The sequence below is a fragment of the Pongo abelii genome, chromosome 15 (genome assembly GCF_028885655.2).
Source record: "Pongo abelii isolate AG06213 chromosome 15, NHGRI_mPonAbe1-v2.0_pri, whole genome shotgun sequence".
Classification (NCBI taxonomy): Eukaryota; Metazoa; Chordata; class Mammalia; order Primates; family Hominidae; genus Pongo; species Pongo abelii.
The window spans coordinates 54,499,839-54,517,128 of record NC_072000.2 but is presented as its reverse complement, the minus strand read 5'-3'; the positions used below and the strand labels follow the sequence as shown (position 1 = coordinate 54,517,128).

The 17,290-nt window shown below is 35.3% G+C and overlaps 1 protein-coding gene across 6 annotated transcripts in view; it reads left to right on the top strand.

Moving 5' to 3' along the window:
* The window catches only part of MAP4K5 (mitogen-activated protein kinase kinase kinase kinase 5), a 111,987-nt gene that overhangs the window by 55,181 nt on the left and 39,516 nt on the right, over positions 1-17,290 (top strand). For all 6 annotated transcript variants that reach the window (XM_054530655.2, XM_063715841.1, XM_054530654.2 and 3 more), the window contains 7 exons: positions 523-570; positions 659-701; positions 1,669-1,741; positions 8,011-8,142; positions 10,151-10,213; positions 12,688-12,769; positions 14,027-14,143. In XM_054530655.2, the coding sequence (XP_054386630.1) occupies positions 523-570; positions 659-701; positions 1,669-1,741; positions 8,011-8,142; positions 10,151-10,213; positions 12,688-12,769; positions 14,027-14,143 (558 nt within the window). The remainder of the gene's footprint in view (positions 1-522; positions 571-658; positions 702-1,668; positions 1,742-8,010; positions 8,143-10,150; positions 10,214-12,687; positions 12,770-14,026; positions 14,144-17,290) is intronic.

Here is a 17,290-nt window from a genome sequence, read left to right as displayed (position 1 = left end):
TATTCGATATCTTGATTGTGTTTAGTGAAATATTTCTGATTTTTATCAGAAAATAAATTAGAAATCTTCAGGCTGGGTGTGGTGGCTTACGCTTGTAATCCCAGCACTTTGGGAGGCCAAGGCGGGTGAATCACTTGAGGTCAGGAGTTCAAGACCAGTCTGGCCAACATGGTGAAGCCCCTTCTCTACTAAAAAATACAAAAATTAGCTGGGCACAGTGGCGCATGCCTGTAATCCCAGCTACTTGGGAGGCTGAGGCAAGTGAATCGCTTGAACCCAGGAGATGGAGGCTGCAGTGAGCCAAAATCACTGTCACTGCACTCCAGCCTGGGCAGTGAGACTCTGTCTCAAAAACAAAAACAAATCTTTAAAATATAGTAAACATTGATTTACTTATCTAGGTTTTTTTCTCCCCAAAAAAAGACATTCTAGTTTTTCTTATTCAATAAGAATTTAAGTAGAAAATTTAGGAGGCACATTTACAGTTTTGCTGATACATTCTTTTTTTTTTTTAACTTTTAGGGTCTTGCCTATTTGCATACTAAAGGCAAAATGCATAGAGATATAAAAGTAAGTTCATTTAATACATTTAAATTGCCAATTCTATTGGAAGAAATTTTATGATGCTAATTTAATTGTATTTGTATTTTTGTTCTAGGGTGCTAATATTTTATTGACAGACCATGGCGATGTAAAATTAGGTATGTTATTTCAAATTCCTAAAATTTTTTCCAAAAATTTAATGACATTTTAATAAAATTTTTAAATGAGAATTAACATTATACAGATTTCATTTTCATATCAAGAGTCGCAGTAATGTTTAACTTTTGATCCAGTAATTTTACTCCCAAAACTCATTTTAAGGAAATTAAACCTAAAGATGGAAAATCCATATTCACTGAAGCATTAACCATAATATTACTTGTGGTAGAAAAAATGCAAACGTAAGTCTAGCAATAGAAAAACTGTTAAACTGTGATAAATCTATTTAATCATTGATATCTATGAATGTGTAAGAGTAACATCTGGTATGTTAAATGACAAAAATGGACTGTATATTTATTTAGTATTTTACAACCACGTGTTTCTGTGTGTTATTTTGTTTGTTTAGAAGGAGATGGTCTCACTCTGTCATCCAGGCTGGAGTGCAGTGATTCAGTCATAGCTCACTGTGTACTTGGACTCCTGGCCTCAGGAGATCCTCCCACCTAATCCTCCCAAGTAGCAGGGATTACAATACAATCATGTTTAACTACAACACTTAAAAAGTGTATACATAGAAAAAAATGACTGTAAAAAAAAAAATACCAGAATGCTATCCTTGTTATATTAGGATAAAAGGAATACAGGTGTGTGTTTTTCCCATGTGTTTTATTTTTTGTGCTTTTTTTTTCTTTTTCCCAAATTAACTTCATTGTGTATATAGTAAAAATATTTTTTGTTAACTTTGTTCTTAATAAAGTACATTTTCATTCTAGTAAAGTGCCAATAAATTTTTTTAATAAGTATGTTGTGAACTAAGCAAGAAGGGATTTAGGTATTCAATTTATGCACATTTTTCTAACATTAATATTTGAATTATTAATACTGCCATGCCTACGGGTGAAAGTAAAAATGTTGTTTGGTGTATTGTAAAGAACTAAAATTTTCTGTTTTTTTCCTCACTAGCTGACTTTGGTGTGGCTGCAAAAATAACAGCTACCATTGCAAAACGAAAGTCTTTCATTGGCACCCCTTACTGGTAAGACATTACTGTGATTGAATTTGATCCATTTTCATTTCTTCATGGTTTTGTGATCAACCTCGATACTTGGTAATAGAAGTAATAATTAAAAGTAGGGAGATTTGCGTGCTCCTTGATACTATCATAAGTTCTGGTTGGGTTAGGGAACTTTGATGCTCATATTCATGGTTCAGCCTTCCGTCTGTTGAAGTGCTAATAATTTTTACTATCCCTGTGATTTTATACTGAGAGGGCTCTTAGGTATGAAATTTTCAAAAGATTTGCCTCATGTAATTTTCTTACCCTTTCTTCTGGCATTCTCTTTTAATCTAGGACTTTTCCACTTTATTTTAAGTTCCGGGGTACATGTGCAGGATGTTCAGGTTTGTTACATAGGTAAACATGTGCCATGGTGGGTTTGCTGCACCTATTAACCCATCACCTAAGTTTAATCTAGGATTCTTCTTCCTGGTTGTTAAAACTCCTACATCCTACCTACCATTACTCTCACCAGTCACCCCACTCTTAGTGCATTCCACTGATTACTGACAAAATAATCTTTCTAAAACACTGCTTTCATTATTGATAGATGATAGAAATAAAAAGCCTCATAACAAAACCTTAATATTTAAAATAGTGAATGTTATAAAAGGTGACATTTGCAGTTTGTGTGAAAGGTTGGATTCTTTTTTTTTTTTTTTTTTGTCTGAGACAGGGTTTCATTCTGTCACCCTGGCTGGAGTGCGGTGGCACAATCACAGCTCACTGCATCATTGACCTCCCAGAGCCAGATGATCCTCCCATTTCAGCCCCCGAAATAGCTGAGACTACAGGCATAAAACATCACAGCCAGCTAATTTTTTGTAATTTTTTTTCTAGAGACAGGGTTTCATCTAAAACTCCTGGGCTGGTCTAAAACTCAAGTGATCTACCTCCCAAAGTGCTGAGATTACAGACTTGAGCCACTGTGCTTAGCCAATTTGGATTCTTTAATGTGCAGTGTTTGGATAATTTATTATTTGAAAAGAAATTTAAGTAGCTCCGTACCTCATACCTGATGTCAAAAAATCGTATGTGGAAATAGTCAAGTTCACACCTGTAATCCCAGCACTTTGAGAGGCCGAGGCGGGCGGATCAAGAGGTCAGGAGATCAAGACCATCCTGGCTAACACGGTGAAACCCCATCTCTACTAAAAATAGAAAAAATTAGCCAGGCGTCGTGGCAGGCGCCTGTAGTCCCAGCTCCTCGGGAGGCTGAGGCAGGAGAAGGGCGTGAACCCAGGAGTCAGAGCTTACAGCGAGCTGAGTGCGCACCACTGCACTCCAGCCTGGGCGACAGAGCGAGACTCCATCTCCAAAAAAAAAAAAAAAAAAAAAAAAAAAAGTGAAACCAAAAGAGCCATCAGTAACTAACTGCTTTAAGAGCAGAGGAAGGCTTTCTGAACATAAAGAATAAAACCTTAAAAGGAAATGTTGATAGATTTAACTGCGTGAAAATTTAAAACTTATGTATGTCCACCAGCTTAAACAAAATTAAAAGACAAGTAAAAAAACAGGAAATATTGTCTAAAATATGCCAAACTAGGTTTAATATTTTTCATATGTAAGTTCTTATAAGTTGATAAAAAGAATGTCTCATTAGAAGCAATTAATAAAATAAGGCATATTAGGTATCATAACGTATGATAATGGATCACAAGAAGTTACGGATTTCTTTTTTTTTCTAATACCAACTCTATTAGCAAAAACAATGGCATAGACTTATTTGTGCCAAAAGAGAATACTTTTTCCATAAAAAAGAAAGGTAGAATATATCTAATAGGTGAGGGGTAACCAAAACTTTTTACATGAGACCAGTAAGAAAACCCCCAAAATTAACAAAGACTCAGTTTTCAATGACACGTTAATCACAGACCAATTAAAAAACTACATAAAAATCTTACCTACATATTAGAAATACATTTTTAATTCATTCATAGATCCAACAACCTTTTAGACATAAAAAGAAAAATTATTAACTAACAAAAGAACACTATGTATTGAATTCATTTACTATCATTTAAAGGGTGTCTACAGAATTCTCACCTCAATATTTTCATGGAAAATAAGTGGAAATCAATAGATCAGAGATCCTCATTAAGAATGAGCCACTGATAAACACAATACATTTATAATTTGTGTAATATTTCATTCATGTGCATGTTTTGAGCATTAGTCAATGTTTAATTTGCATCAGGCTTTTCAAATTAAATTTATAAGATTTCTTTTCAATAGGCATTCTCAGATGACTTTTGAAATAATTATTAAAATGGAAACTTACCTGTTTTGCCAAGTACTGGGATTTAGATACAGAGTACATTCTTATAAGATTCATCTCCAATGTGCACATGTCATGTGTCTTTGAATGTACCTGAGAGAAACAAAGGCATCCCCACATTCCGTATGTTTACAGGGATTTTCAGAAATGACTTCTTTCATGTCTTCAACTAGAACTGGAAACACTGAGGACATTACCACAGTTTACATGCATATTTTCCCCCCAGTATGAGTTTTATATTTTAAAAGGGAAGTGGCAAAATTACATGCCTTCCCATATTCCTTACATTCATAGGCTTTTCTTCAGTATGAGTTTTTTTTGTGTTCAAAGGGAACTGGAACATACAAAGGCTTTACAACATTTCTCATATACATATGGTTATTCTCCAGTATAATTTTTTTCATATTTTCAAAGATAACTCAGATAATTGAATGTTTTCCCACATTCCTTACATTCCTAGGATTTCTATGAAGTATAAGTTATTTCATGTTTACATACAGAACTAGAATATCTGAAGGCTTTATCGCATGTCTTACAATCATAAGGTTTCTCTCCAGTATGAATTCTGTCATGTGTTTCAAGGTAATTGAAACAATTAAAGGCTTTACCACATTTTTTTTTTTACCTTCATAGAGTTTCTCTCCAGTGTGAGTTTTTTCAGTGTTCGAAGGGAACTGAAATGTCTGAAGGTTTTACCACATTTTTCACATTCATAAAGTTTATCACCAGTATGAGTTCTCTCATGTGTTTGAAGGTAACTGAAACGACTGGAGGATTTACCACATTTTTGACGTTCATAGGGTTTCTCTCCGGTATGAGCTTTCATGTCTTCTAAGGGAACTGTATTGATTGAAGGCTTTACCACATTTTTTATAGTCACAGGATTTCTATGTGTTCTTTCATGTCTTCACATGGAGCAGAAATGACGGAAGACTTTACCACATTTCTTACATTTATAGGGTTTCTGTCTAGTATTATTTCTTTCATGTTTCTGAAGGGAACTAGAAAGAATAACTCCCTTACCATATTTCTTACCTGTAAAAGATTTTTCACCAGTATGAGCCCTTTGAAAGTAACTAAGACAACTTAATTCTTTCGCATATTCCCTACATTCATAGCGTTTCTCTCCAGCGTGAGCACTTTTGTGGTTATGAAGGTAACTGGAATATCCAAGGGCTTTATAACATTTCTTACATTTATGAGGTTTTTCTCCACTGTTAGTTATGTTTTTGAAAAGAACTACAGAATCTCAAGGATTTACCAAATTTCTTCCATTCATGGGGTTTTTCTCCAATGTGAATTACTTTATGTCTTTGAAGTAAATAGGGAAATTTAAATGTTTTCTCATGTTTCTGACATTATGTAATGGCCTGCAGGTCATGGCTAGGGGCATGCAACCCCTACAGACTTCTTTGTTCCTTCTTTACTCTCACTGCTTCACTTGACTAACTTAAAAAAAAATATATTCTGAATAATGTTTCCCTTGATGAACAAATTAAATGACTTTTTTTTATCAAATTGGAAAATATTTGGAATTATGGGCATACTTACTATCACTAAATATTTGCCGGTGAGAGTAGAAATTGGTACAACAGGGGTTAGGGAGGGAGAGCATCAGAAAGAATAGCTAATGGATGCTGGGCTTAATATTAATACCAAGGTGATGGATTGATCTGTGCAGCAAACCACCATGGCACACATTTACCTGTGTAAAAAACCTGTACATCCTGCACATATACCCTGGAACTTAAAATAAAAGTTGAAGGAAAAAAAAAAAGAAATTGGTAGAACAATTTTGAAGCATAATTTGTTGGTAATGTTTATCAAAAACTTTAAGCAATATTTATCTTCTTTATTTTCAGTAATTCCACATCTAGTAATTTATTAGAGAGGCATACAGATTTATATATGATAAGCTTTATCACACTATTTTAATGATAAAAATTGAGGGAAAATAATACGCAACAGGAAGGGAATTACACTTATTCAATTCAGTGGAATAATATGCTACTGCTCATGATATGTTGTTAATTTTAAAAAGCAAGATTCCAAGTAGTATATGCAATATGATACCATTTTATAAAAGGTGTGTGTGTGTGTGTGTGTGTGTGTAAAAATGGATGAAAATATGTGAAACAGGAACTCTCTTTGAGTGGGATCATGCTTAGCTTGTTTTCTTCCATATTTTTTCATATATTCCAAATTGTTTTCAGTCAACACATATCACTTTAACAGAAAAAAAGCCTCAATAAGTATCAGTTAAATAAAAGTTAAATGAAGGTATAGGTGAGTTAGATAACCTATAGGATTGCCTTCGTCACATCAGAGTCCCTCACTCTCTATGACTGTCCTTTTTGTGAATACTCTTCTAGTCTAAATTGTCTATTTTTTGTATCCTGACTATATCAGGTGAAATACTACTACTTTAGCTTTCTTTACAACTTCCCTAAGATACCCTTTTTCTGTGTTTATCTTAAGCCCTCCCCATTCTTAAGAGGGCCACACTCTCTACCTTTCTATACCTATGGCCAACTGATTGAATACAGTTTCCCACTGAGCCAGGAAGTGCAACAGTCATAGTCAACTTGACATTCTAGTTAGCCACCACTAACTGATTCCAGTGGGTAGAGGAGACGAATCCTGTTTGCTTTCTCTGGGCTCCACCTCAGCCTCTTTTCCTCTGTGAAACTTGCCTTCAATTATCTTGCTCCATGGTGATTGTTTACTTCTCCTTACTCCTATATCCATTGTTATGTATGTAGCACTTGCATATAGTACACATCTACATGTTCACATTTTTAGTATACATACTTTATATCCTAACCACACTTGAGAGACAGTGTGTTAATATAACTTTTTGTAGCCTAAGTACATATAAAAGCAACTTGTACCTTGTGGATATTCAATTCAAATTAATTGAAGTTAAGTTGGTAAACATTTGAAAAGATAAAAGAATATTTCCCCTGAACAGTATCATCTATACTTTATAACTTCAAAGGCTTTCTACAGTGCTGATTCCCAAACTTGTAACTCCAACTTCAGTCTTCTGTATATTCAACAGTTGTTCAATAATCGCTCTATTTCAGTATCCACAAGCATTTCCTCCTCAGATCTATATCTTCAGTTAACCCCTTTCATTCTGTTCCCTCTGCTACTGCCTTTGAAAAGTTTTCTAACATATCTGCCTGACTGATTTCACCTAATTTCACACTATGCTTCATCTTGCCATGCAGTTTTAGATTGTTTGACCTCATAATTAAATCTTTCATTGGGTCCCCATCATTTTCATGATAAAGTCTAACTTTTTTTGTATAATCAGTAGATCATTTATAATCTAGCCTCTACTTCTGAGGTTGATTTCCCAAACACTTTCTAGACTTTCTCAAACCATGTGTTATTTCCTGTCCATTACAGACTTATTTGTAAAATAAGATAAAAATGAATTTATGCATTTGGACAAGCATAAATGCTTACTCTCCATTTCTGTATTTATCACAGACTGGTAGCCAGCAATGTATGGCCCCTTATCGGTTTGCAGGTGATACATTGAGCACTGTCCTGGCAGCTTTCCTGGTCTCCCTGAATTTGTACTCATTTCCTCTCACTGAAATGTCCAGGCTCCCCACCCTACTTAGAAGTCTCACCTCCTTTAGGAACTTTTCTTTGACCTTCACAGGGATTTAGGTATTCTTTTTCTTTTTGCATATTATATAACAAGATTCACAAAAATAGAAACTAAACTAAAACAAGATTTTTTCTTAGAGGAGGGCATTCAAGATTCTGAATTAATTTTAAAAGTATGTATGTATGTGAAATAGAGATTTAAGCCTTTACTTAGTCATGTTTCTTCTTTCCTAGTAAACACCTCTCAGCTTCCTTCCCTCCAACAAGTCTAGTGATTATAACAGGAAGTAACAGATTCAGATCAATATTTAACAACAAAAATGTTGTATTCATTGATTCCTTCTAGGATGGCCCCAGAAGTTGCAGCAGTAGAGAAGAATGGTGGCTACAACCAACTCTGTGATATCTGGGCAGTAGGAATAACAGCAATTGAACTTGGAGAACTTCAACCACCTATGTTTGATCTCCACCCAATGAGGTGTTCTCATTATTTATAATTATCCAGTTATTGATCAAGTCTATGGGGAAAGTGAAATGCTGATAACTCAGCATCAAGCTCATTTTTAAGAATGAAAAATAGTAAAGGTATTGTAAGGGATTTAGGAGTAGTCTCATCCAAAACCTATTGTGGGCTAGTCCGAAGGTAGTTACCTCAATTCATTTTTCACAATTACGAATCAAGCTCCTTGTTCTGCTCTTCTTCTCCTTCTCACTACTGTACTTGACTAGTCTTTAAAATAAATAAATAAAACCTGTCTTGTATTGCTGTTCCTAAAACAACATAAGAGTAAATTGTCTGTACTGTTTGAAGCTTTTCCATAAAACAAATTTCCCTTCATAATCACACTGGGATATGACAGTTAACATTATTTTAAGACTTTTTGAGTCTTCATGTTCATTCTTTTATCAATTGATCTTTTTTTTTTTTTGTCCTGTGTGGAATTATAAGTAAATGATAGAATGCAGATGAAACTTTTCTAGTTATATTTGATTTTCTTTTTATTTTGTCCAGGAATAATGAAGAGGTATCTATGCTGAATATAATTGTCATTTACATTCTAGGATGTATTATCTCAGAAAAAAATATTTGAGGGCATCTGAAAAGTTTTTTGATACTTTGAAGGAAAAGATAGATTAGGCTAAAATTGACACTTTAAATGGTATGAAGCTAAAAAGAAAATTAACAGAATGGTGAAAGTGTTTTGCTAACATGATTGGCAATAGATTGATATATACTATATAAGGAAATCATTCAGAGACTACAAGCAAAAGATAGATTAAGGTTTATGAGCAAGTACCAGATATGGGAATCTATTTGACCTCATAAGCAGCCAAAGATAATATATATTAAAAGATACCTACTTTTAGCTAGAATGCTGATAAGTACAGACCTTTTGGAAAAATACTTTGATGTTATTTGTTAAGGGCAATACAAATGTTTTAGTGATTCCACCATTTAGGGGATTATAATTCAGAAATAATCTAAGAAAAGAAAATGCTAAGAATTATGCATTTCAGGATAACAAGGGAAAAAATCTAAATATGTGGTAGTTGGTGAATTGTTAAGCAAATTATTTAGCAGTTAAGGGCAGCCATTACATATGTATGAACCAAAGCAAAATGGAAAATTGATTATTAGTGAAAAAAATTATAAATACTAATGTAAATATAATGTAATTGGTAAGCATTTAGATAAAGACTAAAAAGATTAGAAAAATTTTTTTAAAAGATTAGAAAATTTTAAATAATAGAATGGTGGGAATATAGTTTTTTTTATTTTTCCTTTGAATCATTTAATTTTTAAAAAGGAAAAATGTATTTATTATGCTAAAAAAGAATCAGGAATTTGCTTAGAAACCTGAGATTTTTGTAGGAAATGCTGAAATAGAGCATTTTAGAACTTCCTTCTTAAATCCTCTATCATACTACCCCCATAGCCCACAAGAAAATGGGTCACACGTAAATTTATAGACAAAGTTCTCTTGTAGATTGGTTTATGTATTTAATATACTAAGAGAATATGGGAAATCATTGTCCAAAAAAGGAAAACAATCAGGAAATGGATGTAATTTGCCTATACACTAAAAGTAAATATGGAGCCAGTCTTCGGTTAAATATGCAACCTAATGTTAGAGTAACATGTCATCTCTATGTATTAGAGAATTATATACAATTATATAGACATGTGCTTAAGATATAATACTAGTTACATATGTAACAGTATAGTAAGAAAACTCTTTTCCAATATTTGGTAGGTTTGCTTTGTGAATAAGGACTTGTTGGAAATTTAAAAATCTTCTCTGTTGTCAAGAGAAATTTTTTGTAGGCTATCTAAAATATTAAAAATTTAATTTCTATATCCCATAGTAGTTTTCATCATTGTCCACTTATGTGGTAGTCTTGTATAAATTCATTACAGAATATTCTTTCTAATTGTTAGATGTAGTAATTTTGATATTGTTCTTTAACTATAATTTTTATTTCAGGGCTCTCTTCTTAATGTCAAAAAGTAATTTTCAGCCTCCAAAACTAAAGGACAAAACAAAATGGTGAGTTAAAGAATATATAGTTTTATAGAATTTTACAATCGAAAGGAGCATAGATTCAGTTCCCATATTTTGCAGATGATTAAACAGTAGTCCATAGACATTAAGCAGTTTTCTCAAAGTTACACAGCTGATTTGCTTGCAGACCTATGGCAAGGATCTAGATTTATTTTCTGGTATTCTTTTTTTTTTTTTTTTTTTTTTTTTTTTGAGACAGGATTTTGCTGTGTTATCCAGGCTGGAGTGCAGTGTCATGATCATAGCTCACTGCAGCCTCAAACTCCTGGGCTCAAGAGATCCTCCCTCCTCAGCCTCCTGAGTAGCTGGGACTATAGGATGTGCCACCACAACTGGCTAAGTTTTGTTTGTTTGTTTGTTTGTTTGTTGTAGAGACAGGGTCTCACTATGTTGCCCAGGCTGGTCTCAAACTCCTGGCCTCAAGGGATCCTCCCACTTCAGCCTTCCAAAGTACTGGGATTACAGGTGTAAGCTACTGTGCCCAGCCCAGTGTTTCTTTCTTTTTTTTGGAGACAGAGTCTTGCTCTGTTGCCAGGCTGTAGTACAGTGGCGCAATCTCGGCTCAATGCATCCTCCGCCTCCCAGGTTCAAGTGATTCTCCTGTCTCGGCCTCCCGAGTAGCTGGGACTACAGGCACATGCCACCACGCCCAGCTAATTTTTGTATTTTTAGTAGAGATGGGGTTTCACCATGTTGGCCAGGATGGTCTCAATCTCTTGACCCCGTAATCCGCCCACTTTGGCCTCCCAAAGTGCTGGGATTACAGGCATGAGCCACCTCACCCGGCCCAGTGTTCTTTATAATCCAGTGTTCTCATAAAACTCAATAATTTTCTTAGGTTTTTGGCAGATTGGGTAAGAAGTGTGGTGAGGAAAGAATTAGAAGTGAATTCATGAAGATTTTGAAGAATCATCTATTTTTGCCCTATCTTCCTTTACTTCCATTAATTACACATTGACTTTCATGGAAGATGATATGAAAAGGGTTCCCAGATACCATGACACTTAAAATCAATCTCTGTTGGTTTTTCCCTCTCTTCCTTATGTAATACTCAAAAAGATTATTACTTATTTTCATCTTGATCCCTTCTTTCTCTTACAAAGTAAAGCAGTTTACCTATCTTTATAGTCCAAAAAGATGTCATCAATTGGTTAATAAAAATTAAAGATTATTTTTCTGGTAATATCTTCCCCATACATTTAATAAAAGAAGCTGTGCAAATAAGTTTCTGAGTTCTTAAATTCTAGAATTCCTTATCTAGATTACATGGATCTTTGAGGATCTGTGAGCCCCCAAAATTCTGTATGTGTATCCATTTTTCTGAGAAGACAGTCCATTGCTTATTTCAGATTCTAAGAGGCCCTTCCCCACAAACAGGTTCTCAACCACTGCTTTATGTTTCAGTAGTCTGTCTTAGCATAGTTTTATTTAGGACTCAAGCCATTCTGGGGATGATGACAGGAAAGAATCGCAAATCACACTGTGGAAAGAAAGGAGTTTATATTCCGCTGCTAATTATATTCCTTTGTATTGACACTGGGTCCTTCCTATTCCCTATTGCTCTAAGTTCCTAGACATCTGGAACTGAACGGTTTTACGGCAGGAATGACTGATATTCATTCAGGAATGAATGACGGTTAGCTGTAAATGCTAAATTCACAGTCAGATTTCAGAGCAGTTATTACCATTGGAGAACCTTTGCCAGTCCCGATACTGTCTGACTCCATGTTATCTCTATCGCAAGCCACCAAATGTGATGGAGTGATGTGATTTATCTGCAGAGAACTGCTGTGTGGTGGTTGTCATTGCTGATAAATACGGTTATTTCATACCTTTAGTTCTTGTCCATTCCCTGCAGTGGAACCTTGGCAATGGTAGAAATACCTTTGCCAAGGTACCTTTGCCAAATACTATCACATTTATTAATAATCAAAATGTGATACCTTTAATTTATGTTTTCTCTCTTTCCCCACTTCATCAGTGAAGGTGGCAGAAAACCCTTCTGGTTGCTAAAATTGCTTCCTCCTCTTTGCCTTTTTTTCTAAGAAATTCATTAGCCTCTTTGGGATTTAAATAGTCTCTTATATAACGCCTTTCGTGCCGTCCAACTCTTTTGGTATAGCACAACGTTTACATACTAGGTAAATTATGCAATGAGAAAGGGACATTTTGACTCCTAAGTAGTACCTAGAAAAGAAGGTCATATATAAATGACACAGCCTATTTCTGATTGTTAGTGTAATTTTTGTGGTTGTATATTACTGCTCTGTTACTTAATTGTATTTTATTTAAAAGACAAAACTGACACAGATGTTTCCAAGGAATATACTGTACTTTAACTAAGTGGCCCAATAAAAAATCATGGTGTTTTAGACTAACTGTTCCTAAGTTAATGTTATTTACTAACACCGAAACGTAATAGTAGTGAAATATTTTTGTACGTCTCTTTTTATTTTAAGGTCATCAACATTCCATAATTTTGTCAAAATAGCACTAACCAAAAACCCAAAAAAAAGACCAACTGCTGAAAGACTTCTGACTGTAAGTCATTGAAATTACAAGGGGTTTTCCTATAGTCATAAATTAGACATATCAGTAGAACAAAAGTATTTATGTTTTTAAGATAAAAATGTTAGTGATCTCTTACAGCAGGGGTCAGCAAACTTTTTTTTTTTTTTTTTGGAAACAGGGTCTCACTCTGTCACCCAGACTGGAGTGCAGTGCAGTGGCGTGATCTCAGCTCAGTGGAACCTCCACCACCACCCCCCGGGATCAAGCCATTCTCCTGCCTTAGCCTCCCGTGTAGCTGGTATTACAGGCGTGTGCCACTACCACCTGGCTAATTTTTGTATTTTTAGTAGAGACAGGGTTTCACCGTGTTGGCCAAGCTGGTCTTGAACTCCTGACCTCAAATGATCCACCCGCCTCAGCCTCCCAAAGTGCTGGGATTACAGGCATGAGCCACCATGCCTGGCCAGCAAATTTTCTATAGGCGGGTCACATAGTAAATATTTTAAACTTTGTGGGCCATACAGCCTCTGCCACAACTACTGAGTTCTGCCATTATAGCCCAGAAGCAGCCATAAACTGTGTATACACGTGGGTATAGTTTTAATACTCAATAAAACTTTATTTACAAAAAGAGGCAGTCAGTGCACTAGATTTTCCCCATGGGCTATAGTTTGCTGACCCCTGCCTTAGAGAAAACTTTAAAATGTTGCTGTCAGTTAAAACGAATTGCTTTTCTTGTCTTCTAATGTAAATTTATAGAATACTCTGCATGTGTGTGTATAAAACACTTTTATATTAGAAATAGTCAGTGATTACAACAACCTAAGAAGCTTTACTGACATGCCAATATTTACTTATATATGTCTTTGTACATTAACATAATTTTACAGAACTAAATGTATGCAGATATATGATATACATGCTTTTTTCTTATTGTGATTATGTACCATACCACAGTATTCATTTGCATCAGTATTGTGATATGAGTAATGAATGTCATTGGTATAGCCATATCTAATCTATATTAATTTTAGAACTTAATATGGATTAGATAACTTTACAAAAAGAAATTGCTTTCTAAATTTACCCTACAAAGGCTCTTCAGTTTTATATAAGGTGTAATTATGGATTCTCTGATTAATATTTTTACTAACACAGTTTATTCATATTAGCAGACTCCCATATACTTGTCTCTGCTAGTTACTGAATGAAAAAATGAAGATAGCATTTTCTTTAAGCCATAGATGTAAAGGCATACTCATGAAATTTCACTTTGTTTTCTTTTAGCACACTTTTGTTGCACAGCCAGGTCTCTCTAGAGCCCTAGCAGTTGAACTGTTAGACAAAGTGAACAATCCAGATAACCATGCACATTACACTGAAGCAGACGACGATGACTTTGAGGTAAGGAAGTGTTTGCAGTCTCATAGTTGAAAATAAATGTTTTATAAGGCCTTAAAGTTTGCTTTTTTTCTTTGTTTTCTGAGTCTATCTTTTAACTTAGTTAAAACAGGTTTAGCTACAGAGATTAATAATGTAATTATGTGCACTTTTCCTGCACATAATTATCAGTTGATTTTTTTTATTGTGGTATAACCAGTTGATACTTTTTTTATCCTAGTTCTCCTTAGAACTAGGATTCGTTCTTAACACTGTCTCTTTTTATGTTCTTAGTTTGGTTAGCCTGAAGTTTTGGTAGCTGAGATTGAACTCAGGTATCCCTCTGCAGAAATGCAGAGGTGCTTTCCCTTTTAGTGATTGCCCTTCTCTCTAGACCTCAGCTTCTGTAGTGAGTTTGATCATTCTATGGGATATATATAAAGAACATCTGTTTCCAAGGAAATAAAGGTTTTAAGAGCCTTGCTTTCAACTAAGAAAACAAAAGTGTAGCCACAACACCTATGCATATTATTTTTCATGAAAAGGACTTCTTTGAAATCCAGCTGCTCATTTTTGTAGTTGAATTTGTATTAACAGAATACAAATAATTTTAAAGAATGAAGCTGAAGTTCCTGTTGGAAAATGTTATCCTTTTCAGTATTTCAAAACTATTATTTCTTATATAATTAGTTGTAGGGCTATTCATAACTATGCTTACCTTCTCTGAAAACATTATAGAATTATTTTTAATGTATTTTCTTTTTTTTTTGAGATGGAGTCTCGCTCTGTCGCCAGGTTGGAGTGCAGTAGCGCAATCTCGGCTCACTGCAACCTCCGCTTCCTGGGTTCAAGTGATTCTCCTGCCTCAGCCTCCTGAGTAGCTGGGACTGCAGGCACCTGCTACAATGCTTGGCTAATTTTTGTATTTTTAGTAGAGACAGGGTTTCACTAAGTTGGCCAGGATTGTCTCGATCTCTTGACATCATGATCCACCCGCCTCAGCCTCCCAAAGTGTTGGGATTACAGGTGTGAGCCACCGTGCTTGGCCTGTAATGTATTTTCTATGACAACACAATTTGTCAGGAAATCAGGAATGGGAGACTTCCTCTTCATTGACAGGTATCTATTTATGACTATATATAGCACAGCTATATTTTTTCACCAGTCTCTTTCTCTCCTTATGTTCCTTCTTCTCCTTTTATGATTCCATTTTATTTCTAAGTTTTTCTGAATCTGTCTCTTCATGTCCTTTTTGGCCTTATTTCCCTTATATCTCTACCTTCACTAAAGGGAATTTTCTATTTCCTGTTTTTCAGCTTTAAATTATTTCCTATAAATATCATACTGTGGGCCAGACACGGTGGCTCACACCTGTAATCCCAGCACTTTGGGAGGCCAAGATGGGCAGGTCACTTGAGGTCAGGAGTTCAAGACCAGCTGGCCAACATGGTGAAACCCTGTCTCTACTTGAAAAAAATACAAAAATTAGCTGGATGTGATGGCAGGCGCCTGTAGTCCCAGATACTTGGGAGGCTGAGGCAGGAGGATCTCTTGAACCCAGGAGGCAGAGGTTGCAGTGAGCTGAGATTGTGCCACTGCACTCCAACCCAGGCAACAGAGTAAGACTTTGTCTTTAAATAAATAAATATTATAGTAACTACTAGCACTCTTTGGGTACTCAATGTGTGCCAAGTATTAGGCCAAATAATTTCTGTGTTAACTCATCTAATATCAAAACAGTCCTTTATACTGTTTTAGAAATGAGGAAATGAGGGACAAAAAATGAAAGTAATTTGCCCAGCATCATATTGCCAATAGGAAATGGAACCAGGATTTAGATCCAGGCAAACTCCAGAGCCTACTCTCTTAGTTAATACACCATCATATCTATGTATGTATTTAATAGAAATAGTCATTAAACAATCTTTAAACTCCAGTCTTTATTTCCCCATTGTCTGGTATATAGCATAATTCTGTCATGTCGTGAGTACCCAGTGAATATTTAGTTGAACATTAAATGAACTTGAAGTGGAAATATTAAATAAACCAGCCAAACAAAATTGTTTTCTACTTGAACCACTGTTTGCAACTTGGGATTAGTAAATATTTTAATTGTTTAAAGATCCAAAACTTAGTAAAGTTATTCTTGCATAAATGTAGAATTAGATATTACTCAATTCTCCAATTTGCCTTTCACTGGTTATGTAAATAACCAAACACCTCTTATTTTGTATCTCATTTTGCTGGGCTTCCCAAATCCACTCTACTTTGTGAATTCTCTATTTCTGTTTAATGATGTCACCATACTTTTCAGTTCTTGAAATGCAAAACCACGTGCCAGGCAGTTGGGGGCACAATGGTATATGAGACTAACATTATCCCTGCTTTTATAGCGCTCATAGTATAGTCTCAAAGGAAATTCAGAAATACCAACGAATAATTTACACATGTGATGGAATGGGAGATAAAAGGTGCTATGGAGGGATATCATAGGGGCTGGAAAAAACTCACTACTGTAGAAGTGACATTTAAGCTGAAAACCTGAAGGATAAATCAGAATTAGAGGAAGAGAATAAATGTAAGTGGCCTGAGCAGAGGTGTTAATAACATCTTTGAAAGCCTAGTGATAAGGGAAAAGGCAGTGTACATAAGGAACTAAAGAAAAGTCAGTCTGGGTCGGACGCGGTGGCTCACGTCTGTAATCTCAGCACTGTGGGAGGCTGAGGCGGCTGGATCACTTTGAATTCAGGAGTTCAAGACCACCCTGGGCAACATAGCGAAACCCCATTTCTACAGAAAATACCAAAAAATTAGCTGGGCATGGTGGCACACGCCTGTAGTCCCACCTACTCAGGAGGCTGAGTCTGGAAAATCGCTTGAGTCTGGGAAGCGAAGGTTACAGTGAGCCAAGATCACGCCACTGCACTCCAACCTGGGTGACAGAATGAGACCCTGTCTCAGGAAAAAAATAAAAAAAGAAAGAGAGATAGAAAAGTCAGTCTGACTAGGGCAGAAAACAAGGAAGAAGGAAGTGGTAGAAGATAACGATACAGAGCTAGATACCATCTATCAAACCGTATTTAAAATGTTGGGCTTTAGTCTAAGGGTAGTAGAAAGCCATTAAAGGGTAAGGGAGTGATATAATCAAAATGTGCATTTTTTAAAGATCTC